This window comes from Panthera pardus, unplaced genomic scaffold (assembly GCF_024362965.1).
Source record: "Panthera pardus isolate Hobbes unplaced genomic scaffold, ASM2436296v1 HiC_scaffold_2, whole genome shotgun sequence".
NCBI lineage: Eukaryota > Metazoa > Chordata > Mammalia > Carnivora > Felidae > Panthera > Panthera pardus.
In genome coordinates, this window is record NW_026526765.1 from 11,026,778 (window position 1) to 11,046,003 (window position 19,226).

General features: G+C 42.5%; 1 protein-coding gene across 2 annotated transcripts in view; it reads right to left on the minus strand.

Annotated features, from left to right (window-relative positions):
• Positions 1-5,503: 5,503 nt before the first annotated feature.
• Positions 5,504-19,226, minus strand: part of DNAH5 (dynein axonemal heavy chain 5) — a 283,307-nt gene continuing 269,584 nt past the window's right edge. For both annotated transcript variants that reach the window (XM_053906889.1, XM_053906888.1), the window contains exons 76-79: positions 17,774-17,986; positions 15,237-15,389; positions 14,598-14,829; positions 5,504-6,512 (exon numbers count right to left, since the gene is read on the minus strand). In XM_053906889.1, coding sequence (XP_053762864.1) covers positions 6,361-6,512; positions 14,598-14,829; positions 15,237-15,389; positions 17,774-17,986 — 750 coding nt within the window. In that variant the 3' untranslated portion in view covers positions 5,504-6,360. The remainder of the gene's footprint in view (positions 6,513-14,597; positions 14,830-15,236; positions 15,390-17,773; positions 17,987-19,226) is intronic.

Here is a 19,226-nt window from a genome sequence, read left to right on the forward strand (position 1 = left end):
TAAATAACTTATAAATGGATACATCAGAATGGACTGAGTGGAGCAAGGACAGCCTCCACAGAGTGTATCTTAAACTGCACCCACCGTAAAGGGCAGCGCTCACCGTCAGCGAGAGGACAGGTGTTGCTTCATAATCCTGAACAAGTCTCCCCATTCGGTGACTTTCCAGGTCGTCTCTTGCGTGTCCTTCAGCACGTGTAATCTGTCCGCCTTCTCAAGGACTCGTGAACACCGTATGTGACCTTCTTAAAACTGACTCCTGCACAAAGTAGTGGGGAAAGCTCAACTGGCACGCCAGGCAACTCTGTGATTACATTTGACACGAATGTTATGCATAGCAGCCTGAGGGAAGAAGATACATGACGAGAGATACTAACAGGAACCATAAAACCTTACCAGAGCAGGGGCAGAGCACTGTGCCACACAGCATGTCTTGGCTTCGTCCACGTGACACACAGCAACGAGAAATACAACGTAATAGCACAATGAAACGCGGTATTCGGCGTTCAAATCAAAGAAGGAACAAGGCACCCAATCTTGGCCCTGTACGTGCCCAATATACACTCAAACCTGGAAACAACTCAGCTTGCCTACAAATCCAGAGCCCTGCGAAACTAAATGGAGTCCTATGGAAGCCACACAAGTTGGCTAACAGTGTATCCACTATACTCTTGGTTTTGGGGGTAGATTCCCGTGACTCATAGCTCACATACAATACCCAGTGCTCATCCCAACAGGTGCCCTCCTCAATGCCCCTCACCCACCCTCCCCTCCCTCCCACCACCCATCAACCCTCAGTTTGTTCTTAGTTCTTTATTTATTTTTATTTTTTATTTTTTCAATATATGAAGTTTATTGTCAAATTGGTTTCCATACAACACCCAGTGCTCATCCCAAAAGGTGCCCTCCTCAATACCCATCACCCACCCTCCCCTCCCTCCTACCCCCCATCAACCCTCAGTTTGTTCTCAGTTTTTAAGAGTCTCTTATGGTTTGGCTCCCTCCCTCTCTGTAACTATTTTTTCCCCTTCCCTTACCCCATGGTCTTCTGTTCAGTTTCTCAAGTTCCACATATGAATGAGAACATATGATATCTGTCTTTCTCTGACTTATTTCAGTTAGCACAATACCTTCCAGTTCCATCCACGTTGCTGCAAAGGACAGGATTTCATTCTTTCTCATTGCAAGTAGTATTCCATTGTATATATAAACTGCATCCAGTTTATCATCAGTTGATGGACATTTAGGCTCTTTCCATAATTTGGCTATTGTTGAAAGCGCTTCTATAAACATTGGGGTACAAGCGTAAGGCACTGAAATTATAATATTAGATCGTAACACTGTGGCATTTTGTAATAAAAACTTGAATCCAGGGGATAAAAAAGCTGGGTTTTTTTTAATTATTATTTTAGAGAGAAAGAGAAAGCAGGAGGTGGGGGGAGGGGCAGAGGGAGACAGAGAGAGAATCCTAAGCAGGCTCCACGCTCAGTGCAGAGCCTGATGAGGGGCTCTATTCCACGACCCTGAGATCACAACCTGAGCCAAAATCAAGAGTCATACACTCAATTGACTGGGCCTCCCAGGTGCCTCCAAAAAGCTATTTTTTAAAGGCTCATTTACTAATTCATTGTCTCGATCTCCAGAACGACTGCTAATAATCACATTGTAACAATGTCTGAGGAAAAGAAACCTGACCCTCCTTCTTATCCACCATCCCACCCCGCTCAGGATACTTCTTCCCACTCTCAGCTTCCTTCCCTCCCACCGAATCTCTACATTCTAATTTCTTCTCTTCCAAATGAAAGAGTAGGATCCAACCCACAAGTGCTGTCTGGCTGGCTGCTCTGCGGTACAGCTTTTCCAGGCAGAAGAACAGAACCAGAAAAGCCCCTGGGGTGCAGACTGGCCCGGCAACATGTTCTGCTCTCGCATCGATCAGGTTCTTTGTCTCAAATGTAACACAGAATTAGACTCACCATTTTAAGATATGTAAGAACATGTTCGTGGATTTGGGGTCTGAGCCAAGCTCATCTCTGATTCTAAAGCTGACCTTGAATACTCTCCTGTTTCGTTGTGGACGTATGTGTGGATGCTCAACATCTCATGTTGGATACCACAGAGGTCAGTCAATTGAGCAGAATGCATAAACTTTGAAAATTACTACAATGAAACACTACAAAAATTACAAGCCAGAACTACAAGATTTCCTCATGTTTTCATCACCTACTGATTTGTTTATTGGTCTTCCAAAGCATTTGCCCGATCTGGAGGACCATATTGTGAATATAAGGGTACCATTCGTTTACCCGTAAGAGGCATTATTTTGATGTGTTGCCAGGGGATACTCATCAACAGTCATCAGCTGCACAATATAATTTTTAAAAATCACCCTGAGTACTTGCTTGAGAAATGTATTTAAAATGTAAAAGTAGTTATGGACCTCACTGGGGCCAGACATGGGGGAAAAAAATGTTGCAGATTTAGGGGTGGGGAGGGGAAATAATGTCTTCAAGAGAAAACTGCTCATGTATATATATTTTATTTTTTTATCGCTACTAAAGATTCTTTTGCTGCAACAAATCTGTAAACTACATTATCAGTATACATTAACGTATCTAAATTTTTATAATTCTACACTCTGGAACAGGAATTAGCACTGGAAAAGATATTGCTGACACTGTGCATTTTGTCTACACTGGGGAATCCTGCAAGCTACTTAACTATAACATTTGTGGTTTTCTCGTCCTGTCTCCTAATGTTGAATTCTTTACAAGACTTTTCCATCACAAATAGCATTTAACACCAAGAAGTCCTTCGCACTCCAGTGACTTAGAAACACGACTTCCATCAGTCACTACTCTGTGGCTGGCAGTAGTCAAACAAGACTTGAAATTTCATTTAGAGAGCAGCCCTCCTCAGCTCTCCACTCCAGGCTGGGTTTTCTGTCATCCTCCCTTCTGGCACTGTGCTCATCTCCTCTCGTGAGGGAGCAAGAGAGGAGTCCCCAGCACTTGCGGGTGTGAGATGTTCTCCCCCTTCTGCAGATCTAAGTTTAGATGTCACCTCCCCAGAGCTGCCCTTTCTCGTGGCCCCATCAAATTAGGTCTCTGCAGGGAAAGAGCATCCATGGTAGAGAGGCGGCTCAAGAATGCCTGGGCTGTGGCTTTGCCATGTCCCCTGATGGGGACGTGGCCTCGTTGATGCTGAATTGGTTCCACGCTTGCCAACATTTCCTTAAAGAGAAGCTCAGAGAAGCCAGAGGTAAGGGGGATGGTGACGTAAGCAGCACGCGTAACAGGACAGTTCCAATGTGGCAAAGTGTTCTCTTTTGCTGCATCCTGGAAGGACCTTACTTGCACGGAGGGAGTCACCGGCAGCTGCAAACCTCAGGAGAACCAGAGGACCAGGAAACGCCAGACAGCGGCTACTTCGGCTCAGGGGAGCTCCTTGCTGCTGTTACATTTTGTGTCCTCAGTCAAAAATAAATGGGGACGCTGCAGTGCGGCTTCTGCCTGCTAATCCACGACACCTGAAGAGCCGCGGTCCCTCCCGCTCCTCTCACTCATAACATCCGGCATTTCCCTTCATAGTGCTAAACTCCCAATCTTCATACCTTCTTCTCTGTCCCTCACACACGTGTCGTATTATACAATCATACACTGAGATCATATGAAGTTACGGACCTGAATAATCACCTATTTTCTGTGTCTGGTCTTCTTGCGTGAAGTCCACGAAATAGGGAATGTGACCATTTTTTCCCCACCATCATCCCCCCACTGCATGCACCAGAGTGCCTGACAACCTAGTTATCAGACACACTTAAGAAAAATTTTTCTAATTTTTTATACTTTTTAAAGTTTAATTTTTTTTTTATTTTTGAGAGAGAGAGACAGAGTGTGTGTGCGCGTGCGTGTGTGTGTGTGTGTGTGTGTGTGTGTGTGTCCAAGTTGGGGAGGGGCAGAGAGAGGGGAGACAGAGGATCCGAAGCGGGCTCTGCACTGACAACAGAGAGTCTGATGTGGGGCTCGAACTCACGAACCGTGAGATCATGACCTGAGCCGAAGTTGGGTTCTCTACCAACTGAGCCACCCAAGCGCCCCAAGAAATTTTGTAAATAAATCAATATTGAGATGATGAAAACGACTACTCTACCACTCTGCAATGGCAGCAAGACACTCGCTGTGCTTTCTGCTCATGCAAGAAGTCGGCGACTCTCTCCATCACCCGGAAGACCCGGTGGGGTGGTCCTCCCTTCACCCGGATTCAGCAGACGCCGAGAACCCTTCGGTGGGTGGGAGATGATGGAGGTGGACCAGAAAGGGGCTTCATTGCTCCTCAACTGCTTCGGCGACATACCTTGTCGAATCAGTCCCTAGAAATTTCGAGTTGTGTTCACAGTGTCCTTTTCTACTCTGGGTCTCAAAGGCTTGTACGTACACACCTACAGGGTGTATCACAAAATTGGATGAATTACACATTTTCAAGTCACTTGGTAAGAAAGCTGGTTTTGAAAGCTTATTTCTGGATACTCAGTGGCTCTTGCCCCCTTGTAAGAAACAGCCATTACAATTCAGACACCCATTAACAGCTTTCTCTTAACTCACATCATTTCTACATTTCCATTATGTGTTCTTCAAAATAAAATGATTGTTTCACCACAATTCGCACAATCAACTCGTATGTATTAATTCAGACCAAAAGACGCCGTTCAAATGAAAACGGTATCGTCCAGGATGGGTGGGTGTCACCTGAACCCCTCGGGCCCAGCTCTGACCATAGTTAGCATAAGATGATTCTTGTCACAGAGCCAGGCCTCGTGAGAGGGACACACACCGGTCTCCTCGAAACCCTTTACCACCAGAAACGTGAAGTTAGGCGGACCTGAAGTCAACCAAGCGTTTGTAGACCACAATTCTAATTTAATACTGACCAAGTTTTCTAGTCAATAAGTTATAGATGAGGCAGTTCCTCCTTTATAACCAGGATTTAAAAATAGAAATATATGAACAATTCCTCAGGTAGCATTTTCTTCATTAATAAAAGCCCATGTGGCATCCACACACACCGCCTGACTTCTGTCTTTTGTCTGTTTCTTTTTCCAATCATTATACCTTTTCGAGTCAACCTGGTATTTTCCTAGCTGTATCTTCCACTTCAGAGTACATGTTTACCATTTGCCTGCTAAGAAACCTTCTATCCTGTTTTTCACAGCGGCCTCACACCCCCTAACTTCCTTACGCATAGGCTTATTATTGAACATGTAGGGCGTTTCCACTGTTTTCTGTTATTAAATACATTTTGATATGTAATCTATTTCAGTCTTTTAAATTGTTTTCTTGGTATAGGTTTCCAGGAGAGAAAATACGGATCAAAGCCTGTGAACATTTTTATGGTTCTTTCTGTGCTTGGTTATTTAATTGTTTTACAAAAAGGATGAGTTGGTTTACAGCACTGTAGGAATCTCTGAGTGCATCACGTTTACAAAGACCCCACCACGATTCACTTTCAGCTTTAATTTTTTTATTATAACAAGTATCAGTTAGTATCTCATTATTAATTATCAGCGGAGTTGAACATTATACATTCATTCAATAGGATTACATGAATTGTCTACTCTATTCACATTCTTTTTTTTTTAATTTTTTAATGTTTATTTTTGAGAAAGAGAGAGAGAGAGAGAGACAGAGTACAAGTGGGGGAAGGGCAGAGAGAGGGAGACACAGAATGCGAAGCTGGCTCCAGGCTCCAGGCTGTCAGCACAGAGCCTGATGTGGGGCTCGTACTCACAGACTGTGATATCACAACCTGAGCAGAAGTCAGATGCATAACCGACTGAGCCACCCAGGCGACCCTCTATTCACATTCTTAATCCATCCTTCTATTTCCTTCCATTTTTAAAAAGGTCTTTCCAATTGGCTCTTGGAGCCATGAAAACAAATCTCTTAACCTGATGCAAAAGTGAAAGGCCCTGGAAGCAAAGTCAGCACAAACCTAGTGATACCTTGGAACCACATTAGCAGAAGAAGAATCCCTTCATTTCAAGGAAATGTCTGCTTGACCTACTGAGGCTTTAGAGCTGAATGTATTACTGTGGATTTGAGGGCTGCACGTCATTGGGAAGTTGTAAATTTTGCTTTTCAATCACCAAATAACTCTTCAACAAACACAGCGATTGGTCATTAAGGATGAAGCAGGTAACACGTAATTAAGCATCCAACCAATGAGCAGGGAAAACCTAACCAGCTCATGAACTACATGATCAACCTGATTTAAAAACTGTCCAGCACTCACAGAAAGGTAAAGGTTAGGATAATTCGGATCCTGCATTTTCTGAAGTATTGGTGGGGGGCACACCCCACGTTACTTGACATCACAGAGCAGGGCAACCCCACGGAGCACCCAGTGTTCAGGGACCTGGGCCGTCCTGAGGTCCACAGCGGCGATGTAGTTCAAGTCCGTTCGGACTGGCTTCTTGTAAATGGGACAGGAATAAAACCGAGGATCTCTTAAAGCTACAAAAAATTTCATAAAAACAAAAACAAAAACAAAACTTGGTGAATTTTTAATTTAAGCAGCCCAAACAGCACAGAGCCAAATTTGCACATTCTACAGATCATTCCAAAGGAATGAGAGCAATTCTTTCCGAGGTCAGTCAACCCCTAGATGTGAAGCAGACACAACTGCGGGTCTCCCGCAGGCATGACAAACACCCAGGTGTCTTCAGGTTCCCTGCTGGCCCTTTGTCCCATGTCCTTGAAAGTAACACCTGCCTGCTCGCTATGGCCACAAACCTTCAATTGCTTCCTTCCCACCTGTCAATTCACCATGCCCCCTCCACCCTTTCTCCTTTATTTTCCAACAAATCTTGTGCATGCACACTCTCTCCATTTTCCCTTCATGGCTTGCCTTTGGCACGAGGCACCTGCCACCTTTAATCAATGTCCAGCACCAATGCTCACTAGGGTTTCACTATATTATGATTATTATTTCAAAATCCTGCCTTCAACGCTCTGTGCCACAGTCTAAACTACACATGAAATCACAGGACAGAGGATGTTCCCCACCCCTATCACGGGCTGGGGATTATCCACGGGTGCAGAGGAACAGAAGTGGCTGAGAAGCAGAGCTGTGATACAGTTCAGCTCCGTGAGATGCAATCTATCCTTTTGGGGTAGATGAACACATGGAGTTTTCAAAACTCCATATGCAAGGAAAGGCAACCTACGTATGTCCACCTTGCAAAGATCCTTTCTAATGCATTCATCCCTAAGCAAAGGCTCACTCTCTCCGGTCTTGGACACCCCATGATCAGGGACAGATCCCGGTCTTGTGGGTCCTTATACTTACACAGTGGAGGGGGAGAGGCACAGGGCTTTAAGACAGCGTAACGTAAAAATACTAAATTAGGCTTTGGAAGAAGCCTCTGCATTGAGTAGCCTTGAAATTCAAGTGCATCAGCTCCTTGTTAAATCTACACTGCTCGCGTAGTTTATCTGCACATCTCAAAACATCCATCTCAGGAAGCAGTACATCATTTCCTCTTCTTTTCTAGATTATAAATTGTTTCAGCACAAACACTTTGTCTGCACCCATCCTTGTACTCCTCTGGAAGGCCAGTATTATAAATGATCCTCATAGAAGCATTGAGATGAAAACACATTTAACTAAGAGGATAACTTTGCTTTGGTGAATTCGTGTGACACACGTGGGCACTGAAACATGGCAAAAGCAACTCTCTACATGCAATGTTAACGTACCGAAGTCACTGAATTTATTTCCCAAAACGAACTTGCTCAATAATTTATCTTTTTCTAACAAATTACAAAAGCAAGCCACTACCTGAAATTAAGATCTTATTTTTTGACCCAATAAAATATTCAACCTGTTATGCCGTGTGTGTGTGTGTGTGTGTGTGTGTGTGTTTTAATTTTTTTTTAATGTTTATTCATTTTTGAGACAGGGAAAGAGAGACAGGGCATGAGTGGGGTAGGGGCAGAGACAGAGGGAGACACAGGATCCAAAGCAGGCTCCAGGCTCCAAGCTGTCAGCACAGAGCACTGCGCGGGGCTTGAACTCACTGCAAGATCATGACCTGGGCTGAAGCTGGATGCTTAACTGACTGAGCCACCCAGGTGCCTCTAGGCCATGTGTTTTGATACCTCCACTATAATTAATTTTATTGGGAGAAGTTAAACACTTGAATACGATAGTATTATACATAAGTTTCAATATAAAGTAGGCATTCTAAAGCAGTGATTCTTAACCAAGGATTATTTTACTCTCGGGGGACATTTGTGAACATCTGGAGACACTTTTGGTTATCACAACTGTGGGGCTGATACTGGCATCTAGTGGTAGAGACCAGAGATGCTGCCAGCACCCTATAATGCGCGGGACCACCCTTCCCGACAAAGGGCATCTTGACCAGAAATGTCAATAATGCCAAGGCCGAGGAACCCTGTTCTAAAACAAACTCATAGACATTTGACAGTAATTTAAAACTATGTGTTTGCTTAATCCCATGAAATTTATCATTAGAAACAAGCTACATTAATGTAACGCCTAATTTTGTAACACCTACCTTTTAAGTCTAGGCGTTATTTTTTTAATTATCATGAGAATATCATTAGTATAGAATGATTAGTAGAACTAATATATATAATATATTAGGCAAATATATGAAATATATGAAATATATGAAAAATTCTGGTGAAATAAGTGAATGACAGTGAAGTCATGGAGTGTAGTTAATACCAATAATACCGATGGAGAGATTTAAATCCTTTAATCCTGGGATCTGTAAATGTGGAATAAATGTTAAGTATCGTTCTTCTTGATGCAAATTTGACTAACATCATAAATCCTGAAGTAACTAACCCATTGAAGTCTCGCATTTGTACCAAATGATAATTATAATACTTACACCTTGGGAAGTGTTTGACTACTTGGATTTTAGTCCCAAAAGAAAAGAAAGATTGGGAAAAAATAGCATTCTTTTCAATAAGGTGAAAAACAATTCTCTGATCTATTTATCCAATCTTATTTATTTTTAATTGCTTCAGAACCGATGGTGCCCATGCCTAGTCACAGTATGTAGCAAACTTCTTCAGCAGGATGAGAAACCACCAAAAATATAATTTCATAGTCAAAGTGCTGACAGACACTACATAACCACATAAATGGAGGATTCAAAACCATTAGCCCTAGTTAGACAAATAACTTAGAAGACAAAAAATACACATGCTAGGTAGGCAGAACAAATCAGCTAAATGTGTTTAAAGCCTCAGGGTTCCCGAAGGAGGAGTAAAGAAAAGAGGCTGTCTAAATTGGTGAGCTCTATGCTTTAAGATCCAAAGGGTTTTAAAAAGACACCTTGAGGGAGTGTTATTTTCTGACTATGTCACTTCCTTCTCTAGCCTACATTTTTCATCCAAATGCTAGTATACCATTATACCATGTTTCTTCTAATATCTAAAACAACCAAGTCACATAGAGATTCCCTAGACCACCTTTAAATCATTCCTGTATTCAACTCCTCTTCGCAAATAACATTTAAGTGATTAAATAGTGCACTCAATGTATTTCTTTTCATCCCACAACAAACACGTGAGTTAACATATTAATAACGGTAGTCATAGCAAAATTATTTATTGTATGATAACTATGTGCTAGACATTGTTGGTTTAATGCTCTTAACAAACTTATGGGACAGGTAGCATTATTAAATCCATTTTGCAGATGAGAAAACTGGAACATAACTAGGTGAGCCATCCGTCCAAGGTTACGAAGCTGTAGGTGATAGGGTAAGAATCAAACCTGGCCCGAATGGCTCAAGAGCCTAGCCCTTAATCTCAGCAATAGTGGGGATCAATATGTGTGTGTGTCTACTTCTATGTCTTTGCAGGAAGGTGTGAAAATGAATCAGAGATAACTAGATACGTGACTTCAATATACGGTATCTTTGAGACTCTTCCAAAGCCACATGACTAATTACCAGGGTAATCAAACCAGAAATGCAATGCAAATATGCAGGCTATCTCTTATCTGAGAAGCTGTGCCCATCCCTCTGGCAGGGGAGGTGACCACCTTTAGCCTGCAGCATGCAGGGAGGGAGCCACAGGGAGTGAGAGCAGTGACTTTTTCTCTGTCTACTTCACCATGTACCTGAGAAAAATAAACTTATGACTTCAAAATGTAAAGAAGCTGTCCTCATTTAATGTTTCTTTATTGAAAGAGAGAGAGAGAGAGAGAGAAAGAGAGAGAGAATTCCAAGCAGGCTCCATGCTGACAGCATGGACATGGGACTCAATCTCACAAACCATGAGATTATGACCTGAGCCGGAATTAAGAGTTGGGACACTTAACCGACTGAGCCACCCAGGCACCCTTTAATTTAGCCTTCATTTTGAAGCTTCATCCCTGACAACACAGAGACTCCCTAAATGCATAGTCTGAAGTAGAACATCAACCACAGAAATTGCCAGAGGATTGCATTCATCCCACAACAAACAAACATGATTCTGACATCAGCTTTGGTAGCTGGGAATCACAGGCAAATTACATACATCTCTACACCTTAATTTCCCCATCTGCAAATTAGACATGATATACCTTACAGACTTGTAAAGATTATGTTAGTTAATATATGAGAACGACTGGCATAGTATAATGCCCGGAATGCAGTAGGCACCCAAGATGTGTTAGGTTTCTCCTCTCTCTCTTTCCACACACACACATGCGTGCACACACACACTCATGCACACATATACATGTATTCTTATCTTTTCACTGAAACAAATTTCCCAGACTCATCTTCCTCATGACGTTAACTGAGTCCCAAGTTTACACACAGAAGGTGGATCAAATGCATGGGGTTCAAGAGTCAGGAGGTCTCCACCTCCCGGTCACCCCATGGAGCTATTCCCACCCCCAGCCCCATATCTGCACACTGTTGGATCAGGATGGGTCACAAGATATTCTTAGAAACACTTTTCACTTTTTTCCTCATTATCTGCGGACACCTAGGGTGTCCTCACCTAGGGTGAGATCCTTCTCACCCTACTGGCCAAAGGTACATTTCTTTCCCCATGTCTGCCTCTTTTCAACTTCCTTTGAGGGCAAAGGAGCCTGAGTGGATGTGGGAAGCTTTGCCCTTCTGGTGAATTTCACACTTTTTGGGTGACTTTCTCATGATGTCCTAATAAGAAACACGAATAAAATAAGCATTTGGGGACACATCGCTCAACTTCTAAAGTCAACATAAATACCTAGACTTCTTTCTAAAACAAACCAGTCTTGTATGGAAAATTCAATGATGAATTATTTAAACTGAAAATTGCCCTTCATGTTAACATGGAACCAATTTATTATAAGAATTTTAACTTTAAATCACTGTATTTTTGGAGTGTCCTTTGGTCTTTAGTGATGCTACACCTCTTTATCTCAATTGGAGCCTTATTCAGTTATCAAAATTAAATGAAAATTAGATTTATAATATGAAAATAGCAATGGAATTTTAGCTTTTCATCGCTAAAAAACACTTCTCTGGCAACAAAGCTATTTGGCAAAACACTCCTGCACCAACTCCTATTGAAACCAAAAAAAAAAAAAAAGAATGACAGTTTTTCTCTTTTTTTTTTTTTTTAGCACTTTTAAGTTAGTCACTTTTTCCTTGCTTTTTATTTTCTCTCTTAACCTGCTGCTAATGAACCTCACCGCTGACTAATTCCCAGCAGGGTGAGTACAATCCTTCTATAAAAATGTGTTCTTAAATAATAAAGAAGTGCCTGTACTATAAAATTATTTTATTAACACCCTGCTGAGATGTTCAAAGTCATGTTGCAATGGGCTTTCACCGCTTAGTCACAAGACACATAAAAGTAACACCTGACTGAACGTGAGGAAGATTCTTCTTTTACTTTCTGCGGGAAATGTTTTTGCAACTGGTTGACTAGATCCAGTGATGCGATAAAGCAAATTTTCTAAAATAATTAATTTTGGGTAAAAGAACACGTACTGATTATTTCTCTAAACTAACCATGGCCCCAGGTCTTGACACAACCCAATAAATACGAAGCCGCAGGCAGTGCGCTGGTCCGGGCTCAACCAGACACGTTTATCCTGTCGGATGCACTCGGGGTACGTGCAGCAACACCGTGCATCAAGGACCCTACCGAGCACCTTCCTTCTTCTTTTCTGATGCCCCGCTTTCTTCACGGGCTCCCTCTTCCTTCACGTGCCATCCTTCTCCTCCTCACACACAGCACATCCATTGCTACCTCACGCATTTGCACCCCCACCCTTGCTCCCGGACATCAGCATGCTGCCCTCTGTCAGCTGAATCTCGGCTCAGTGTTCTTTCCTCACAGGTCTCTCCCCCGGCCCCTAAATTAGCAGCTCCCTGGCCTAGCGTGTGTGTATTTTCTTCATAAGAAAGAGCTGTCTAAAGCCAGTATGTCCATTTATAGTCAACTGCCATTATCATGGGACTTAGGTATGTAAAGTCTCTGTGACCACTGAACTGGAAACTACTGAACCACTGCTCCAAGAGGAAATACAGGCAGGGCAGGTTCTTGCCGGCCTCTGGTCACGACAGCTCCGCCAACCCATCAATACATAGCCTTATTTTAGGCGTGTGTTTGTTTAAAGATATCTTTCCAACATATTTTGTTGATTCACTGGCTTTGGACTCACGGCACTTGAACTCACACCTCAGGAAAGCTCGCCTAACACGTATTTTCTCTATGAGGCACATCACAGCCTTCTTGCGCTGAGGAACAGCAGATAGCCCTGGTGTTCAGCACTGTGCTTGGGCCACCTTAAACAGTGCAAAGTACAAAAGCGTGGAAACCGTAATACTACATAGACCACAAAAAGGACACTTGTTTACAGCAGGAGTGGATCAAGGAGGCAGAGCGTCACCTTATTCAACCTCAGGTGGGAACATGCCTGTGGGGCGACTCACATTTTTTTGCTGCTTTGTGCATGCCTGCAAATGACCAAGCCACAAGCATCACGAAAAAATTTTCAAGTAGAGGTGAATTCATAAGCACAGAATCCATGAGTAACAAGGAGCAACTGTATTTGCCTCTTTTTGGCTGCCCTTCCCTCCTTGACACTGAGTTCCTTAAGAACGTGGATGGTGCCTGGTCTTTTTTCACTGTCGCACCCCCAGCACCTGAGTCGAGCACGGCAGATGGCCAATACCAGATAAACACTCACTGAATGACCAAGCGAGCTAACGCTATTTGCCTTAGCCAAGAAAAGTCTATCGCCAACTTCTCTTACACTCATTCTTAGCCTCAAAGCACTTCTCAAAAGCAGTCTCCGCTGACCTCGCAGGCATCGTCATGTACTCCTTCTAGGCTCCCTGAGCATCCTGACTGTATCTCTATTTTAACATGTGTCAAGTTCTATTTTAATTATTGATTTCCTTGTAAGTCTCCCTCACTAGACGGAATCCCTTCTGGGCAGGATCTGGTTCATCGTTATCTTTGTGACCTTTGCACCTAAGATTGTGGCTGGCATATATTAGGCACCCAGCAAATATTTGCCTAAAAAAGAAATATTCATAGTTTATAAACTCTCTTCCCTTGACCCGTTTCCAAATGTGGTATTTATCTAAGGGATGGGGATACCAGAAACTATCTTTCCAGGAGAAACTGATCTTTCCAGGAGAAACTGTCTACTCCTTCCTTGTTTAAAGACAAATCTTTTGTGTTTTGGTCACAAAATCAGTACTTCCTTGGCTTCCACTACCATGGCCACCTCCAGAGTGTATGGCTTCTAGCGATCATTTCGCCATATATGTATATCTACATCAGAACATCATGTTCTACACCTTAAGTATAGGACACATAGGAGGAGAACATATAGAAGGAGGACATATAGGAGGAGATATTAGCTGAGTAAAATGTAACAAAAGCCTCCAGAACACATCGGGCCAATGGTGGAAACCAGTTTAGGTGTTTTTAGACTTGTCAAACAGAACTTTGCCAAAGTGGAAAAACGTGTGTTTCATAGACGTGCTATGTTCACAGGCTGAAATACGAATCCAGCATTTTACCGCCAGCTACTGGGTGAAGCGACACGTCCCTGAATTCAATCTGGCTTTTCCAACCTGGCTTAACTCTCCAAGCTGGGAGAGCTGGCACCTCCGGTGGGCCCTGAGCAGTCTTCCTTCCACCACTTGCCCCACCTCATCCTATCCATCCTTCCACCCCCTGTCCAGACCCTGCTCCTGAGACCCCGCCCCTGACCCCTTCTTCCCACTCTTACCCACCTTCCTTTCCTAACATCTGTTAACTCCTCCAAACACTTGCTCCTTATCTCATAAGCTAATGTTTCATGAGCATCCATGCATATTTCACCTGCTTTAATAGATAGGAAAGAACTATCTAGAACCATCGTCTCCCCTATAACACTCAAAATAGTGCCTAGCAGCCAGTAAGTACTCATTAAACATGGGGCGAATGTGAAGCTAGTTGATAAAATAATAAAGTCCTCATGACATGATAGCAAGAATAATGAGATCCTGTGTTTATAACATTATCCAATCTGATAATGCCCACCATCCCTGAATGCGTAAGACAACTTACTGTTGTTTTCTGCGTAAATCCTTATGACGGGCATCAATTCAAAGAGCACTTTTGGTTTGGATTCGATGAGTTTCATGTTCCTCTTGTCCCAGCCTGCACCTTCAAGATACAAGCCGTAGACGTAGACACCCTCTGTGGGAGGGGCAGAAATGTCATCCTTCATCCACTTGGTGACTTCGTTGCAAAGCACCATATTGTCCAAGGCCCAGCCTTTGTTGGCCCGAGTTATTTCCTGCTCAGGACAAGAACAAGAGCAAAGGGCGAAGGGAACAATTAGAGGTTTATCTTCACATGAAGAGCATCACGGGGATCAAAGCGGAACCCCGGATTACCCTAATTCAAAGGAAGTAGAATTGTACTTAAAAAAATTGTGTCATAAACAGTACCCGTGTCCTAATTTAAGCACTTATACTTTAAAAAAGAAATATCAAATATGAAAATACCAAATAAATACTTTGAAATTCAACCTAGCGGCCTGAGAACAAGTTGCTGTATTTACTTTCAGGACAATGTCATTGCTGGGGCCAAAGAGAGACAGCCATTCTCTGTGTCATTATAGTCTTTAAAACTATACTGGCAGAAGAAAACCTTGTAGAAGAAAATCATAATAACACAACAGGTGCAAATGGGAGCTCTTACCTGACGCATTGCAGTTAAAAATCCTTGGGGGTTAAAAAAACCTGTCATCCAGAAGCAGTGGGGTCGGCCATTGAAAACCCAGGCGGTGAACTGGCAGTTTCTCTCTATAAGCTCAGTAAACCAGAAACCCAAGGTACTTGAAACCCAGGATGCCTGAAATGCATATGTTGAAATAATCAAATTCTGCTGTGTAACTAGCTATGTTCACAGAAAAAAAAATTATGAAATATCAATTTCACTTTTAGAATTTAGAAGTCCCTAAGACAGGAATTTCCCTTGGGTTTTGACAGTTAAGTTTTCAAATTATTCTTCCTCCTTACTGATATTAAGATACAACAGAATCAGCTAATGATCCCATGAATACCAAATCAATTCAGCGCTCAGTATGCTGCTCAAGGTTCTGATGTCAACAGAATCACCTTCCACGTACAAATATATTCACTGTCAATTCTGCTATAAAGTAATGAAAACAATTAATTGAATTAAATAGGTTTCCACTATTTTTTCCTCAGGTTACATGTTTTCTTTCCCCGTCAGGTTATATTTTTAATAGATACACTGCAAAACAGGATGTCTATTTCCATAAATGTGCTTGTGGCCCCTTTAAAATATATTCTGTGGATGATAAATCATACCTTTCTCCACTTCTCATTTTTAATGAGGCAAACAACAGTTATTTTCTGAAGTTCTTGTCCCTTAGAATGAACTTTTATTTCCTCTGATGAAGGAGCAGAAACGGAAACACAGGTCCCTTACCACCAACAAATTAATTCCATTCATTGCCTGTGACATGCTGCCTGAATTCACATGTGGAACTTCTATTATTACAGTGGGATGGATATGTCCTTAGTGTTATCAGCAGCTGTCCTGGTAGGTATCTCCAAATCATGTTTTATATCATTTTATTATAACTGGAATACTTTATGTATGAATAAATGTAGTGATCATCCTATGTAGATATATACCACTTGAATTTCAAATTCTTAAGACTTAATTTGCCTATTTTTCAAGAGATAATGAGATTCCAAAGACTGATAATAAGTTGAATAGAATACAAACCTGTATAAAAAGACCAACACTTTATTTTTATTTTTTTTTAACGTTTCTTTATTTTTGAGACAGAGAGAGACAGAGCATGAATAGGGGAGGGTAAGAGCGAGAGGGAGACACAGAATCCGAAGCAGGCTCCAGGCTCTGAGCTGTCAGCACAGAGCCTGACACGGGGCTCGAACTCACGGACTGGGAGATCGTGACCCGAGCCGAAGTCGGACGCTTAACCGACTGAGCCACCCAGGCGCCCCAAAAAGACCACACTTTAAAATTAGGTAACTCATTCTATCCTATCTTTATAGACATGTTAACTGAAAGGGATGTGTTTATACGACATTTGACGTGAGGCACAGGGAACTGTTTATGTGAAGGTGCCTCGTGGCAAGGATCCCTGTTCCAGAGCCTTCTAGGTGCTGACCAAGTAGAGAGGGCTGGTTCGGTGAGGAATGAACCTGCAATGGCCAGTGACCAGGAAGGCTCTCCCTCTGTCACTGGCCAATGAGGAAAGTCAGTCCAGATAGAAAACTCTCCACCTTTGGGAACGAAGTCATTAGAGGTGAGGATATGATGGAGTCTGGGCAAAGCTGATCCTACATTTCTAAAGCCCTGGGTGAGATGTCTGAGTGCCAGTGCTAAGTGAGTCTCTTCTGGGAGAGGCTGCCAGTCCCAACCCTGTCACGTCTCACCTTCCCATTTACCCGAGCAGCTTGCAAAAGGCCAAAGGTCCAGTCACTGCACGACCCAATCCCTTTTCTAGATGTTGCCTTCCCGTATCTTCCCCTACAACTGGCCCCTGCCTCCTGCCCTCTCAAACCCTCCTGCCACACCCCCAAATCTTTACAACCTCCCACAATGCATGAAATGCTTGGTAAAGATACTCAGGTACTCCTTTTACTACTCCAAGTAGACAAGTATTTACCAAAAGCACATCTTGTCATTGAGCACAAGCACCAGCATGTGATCAGTAAGCATATTGTTAAATCATTTTCTTGTTACCTGGAGATATACTTGCTCACTATCTCCAGGCAGAGCAGGGAAAAATGTTTCTCTTTGGTGCGTGCGTGTGTGTGTGTTTGTGTGCATGTGTGTGTGTAGGAACACTTCTTTCTATAAACCTAACATCGTGGGCTTTGAAGTCCAACGGAGCTGGGGTTTAAATTCTGATTCTTGGACTTCTTAGGTGTGTGATCTGGGAAAAGACTTAGCATCTCCCAATTTCACATTCTTTACCTGCAAAATGAGGGCAATAAATGCAAAATTTAAATGAAATAACACATGCAATGGCCTAGCAGAGTGCCTGATATGTGGGAGACGCTAAGTAGTCTCCTTTCCTACCTACCCTCCCAAAATACAAGCAAGTAAGGGGATTAGTCCCTAAACAAAAGAACCCTTTTAAGTAAATTACGCTCCAAAGCTTTCCACCTGCCAATCACAGCTATTTACAACAATAAAGTGATTAGGTAGAATAAGAGCGGACTAAAACATACTTTCTTCCACTGAGCAGGAATTCTGGCATCAAACATGCAATTCAGTGCATCTCGTAGATTTTCGCTCATGATGATAGTGCCGTCGATGGCAAGTTTTAACTCCGTCAGGGTGGTGCGGACCAGAGTCAGCAGCCTCTGCATTCTGTCTATCTCCTGCCTGAGGAAGATGTTCATGGGCTGGAACAGCCCCATCTTTAGCAGCCTCTCTTTCACCTGCCATGGAGACATTGAACATGTGTTAAAAATGTGACAGCTACAAACGTGTATGTAACTGGTACCCTGGGGCTGCCAAAAAGACCCCAAATCTTACAATCCCATCAATGGTTAAGATTTTTTTTTTCACTGCCAGAAAACAAAGAAGAAATATAAAAGGAAACATCTGTTAGATGACCGGCCAATTTTTCATCCCATGTGGGAGAGGACAGGCAGCCATTCATTCGCAGTAGAAGAGAAACACATGACCACAACCACACAGCCTTCCAAATGGCAATTGCACTTACCGGGAAACATTCACTTACCTGCCTGCCTAAGACTTGCAAACACACACACAGACACACGCGAGCAGACAGGTACACATGCACAACCATTCTGCTGGCTGCTTCAAAAGACTAGGCTTCTGTTTTAAAAGCTTTCTGTGCTTTCCATCAGAGCATTCATCCGTTCTTCCTCCAACCCACCCAGCCAGCCATCCATTCCCATCTTACAAGTATTTACTGAGACTCTTCTATGGATCGATCAGCTACCCTGCTGGGCCGTGTTGCTTTATCCTCAGGCAGCATCGACAAAGTCAGCCAAAGGGAGCGGACTCTCCTAAACCCCATTAGTTACCGCAGTTATTTATGTTACTGTTATGGTATTTTTAGATACTTTTATTGCCTCATAAATATTTCAACCACTGTTAGATATGAATGACCTCTTTCCTGGTACTACAATGAGAGGTGCTTATGAAAGCTGATAAGAGTATTGATTTTCTCCAAGCAAGTGATCAGTTTTTTCCAGGGGAAATTATTCCCTTGGCGATAAGTCCTTGAGTTCAGTCTATAGCACTAGCAACCAAAAGGACATGCTTTGTGGAAAAGAATAGGATGCTAAAGAAACAAAATGCTGCAGATTCTTGTCAGAAAACCAGGTAGAAAAGGTCAATATATAAAGGAACATGATGGTCCTGTGACAAAAGTGTCACACGGTTAGTCTGGGTCATCTATTACAACTATGTGGAAAGTAAGTGAGTCACCTGTGTTTTTATCCAAGATTTAAAAATGTCTTCAGGGTTAATCTTTTCAGTAACATTTGCTAAACTGCCTAAAAAATTAACTTTCCTACTCATAAATTTTGCTTACAAAAGTTACTTACATCTTAAAAAGACAAATTAATTTTCAAAACCTGTGAAGCTGCAATGCATTAATGATATAAATACAGGTGCCCTGAAATTAAGAAGCCCGGAATCTTAAGG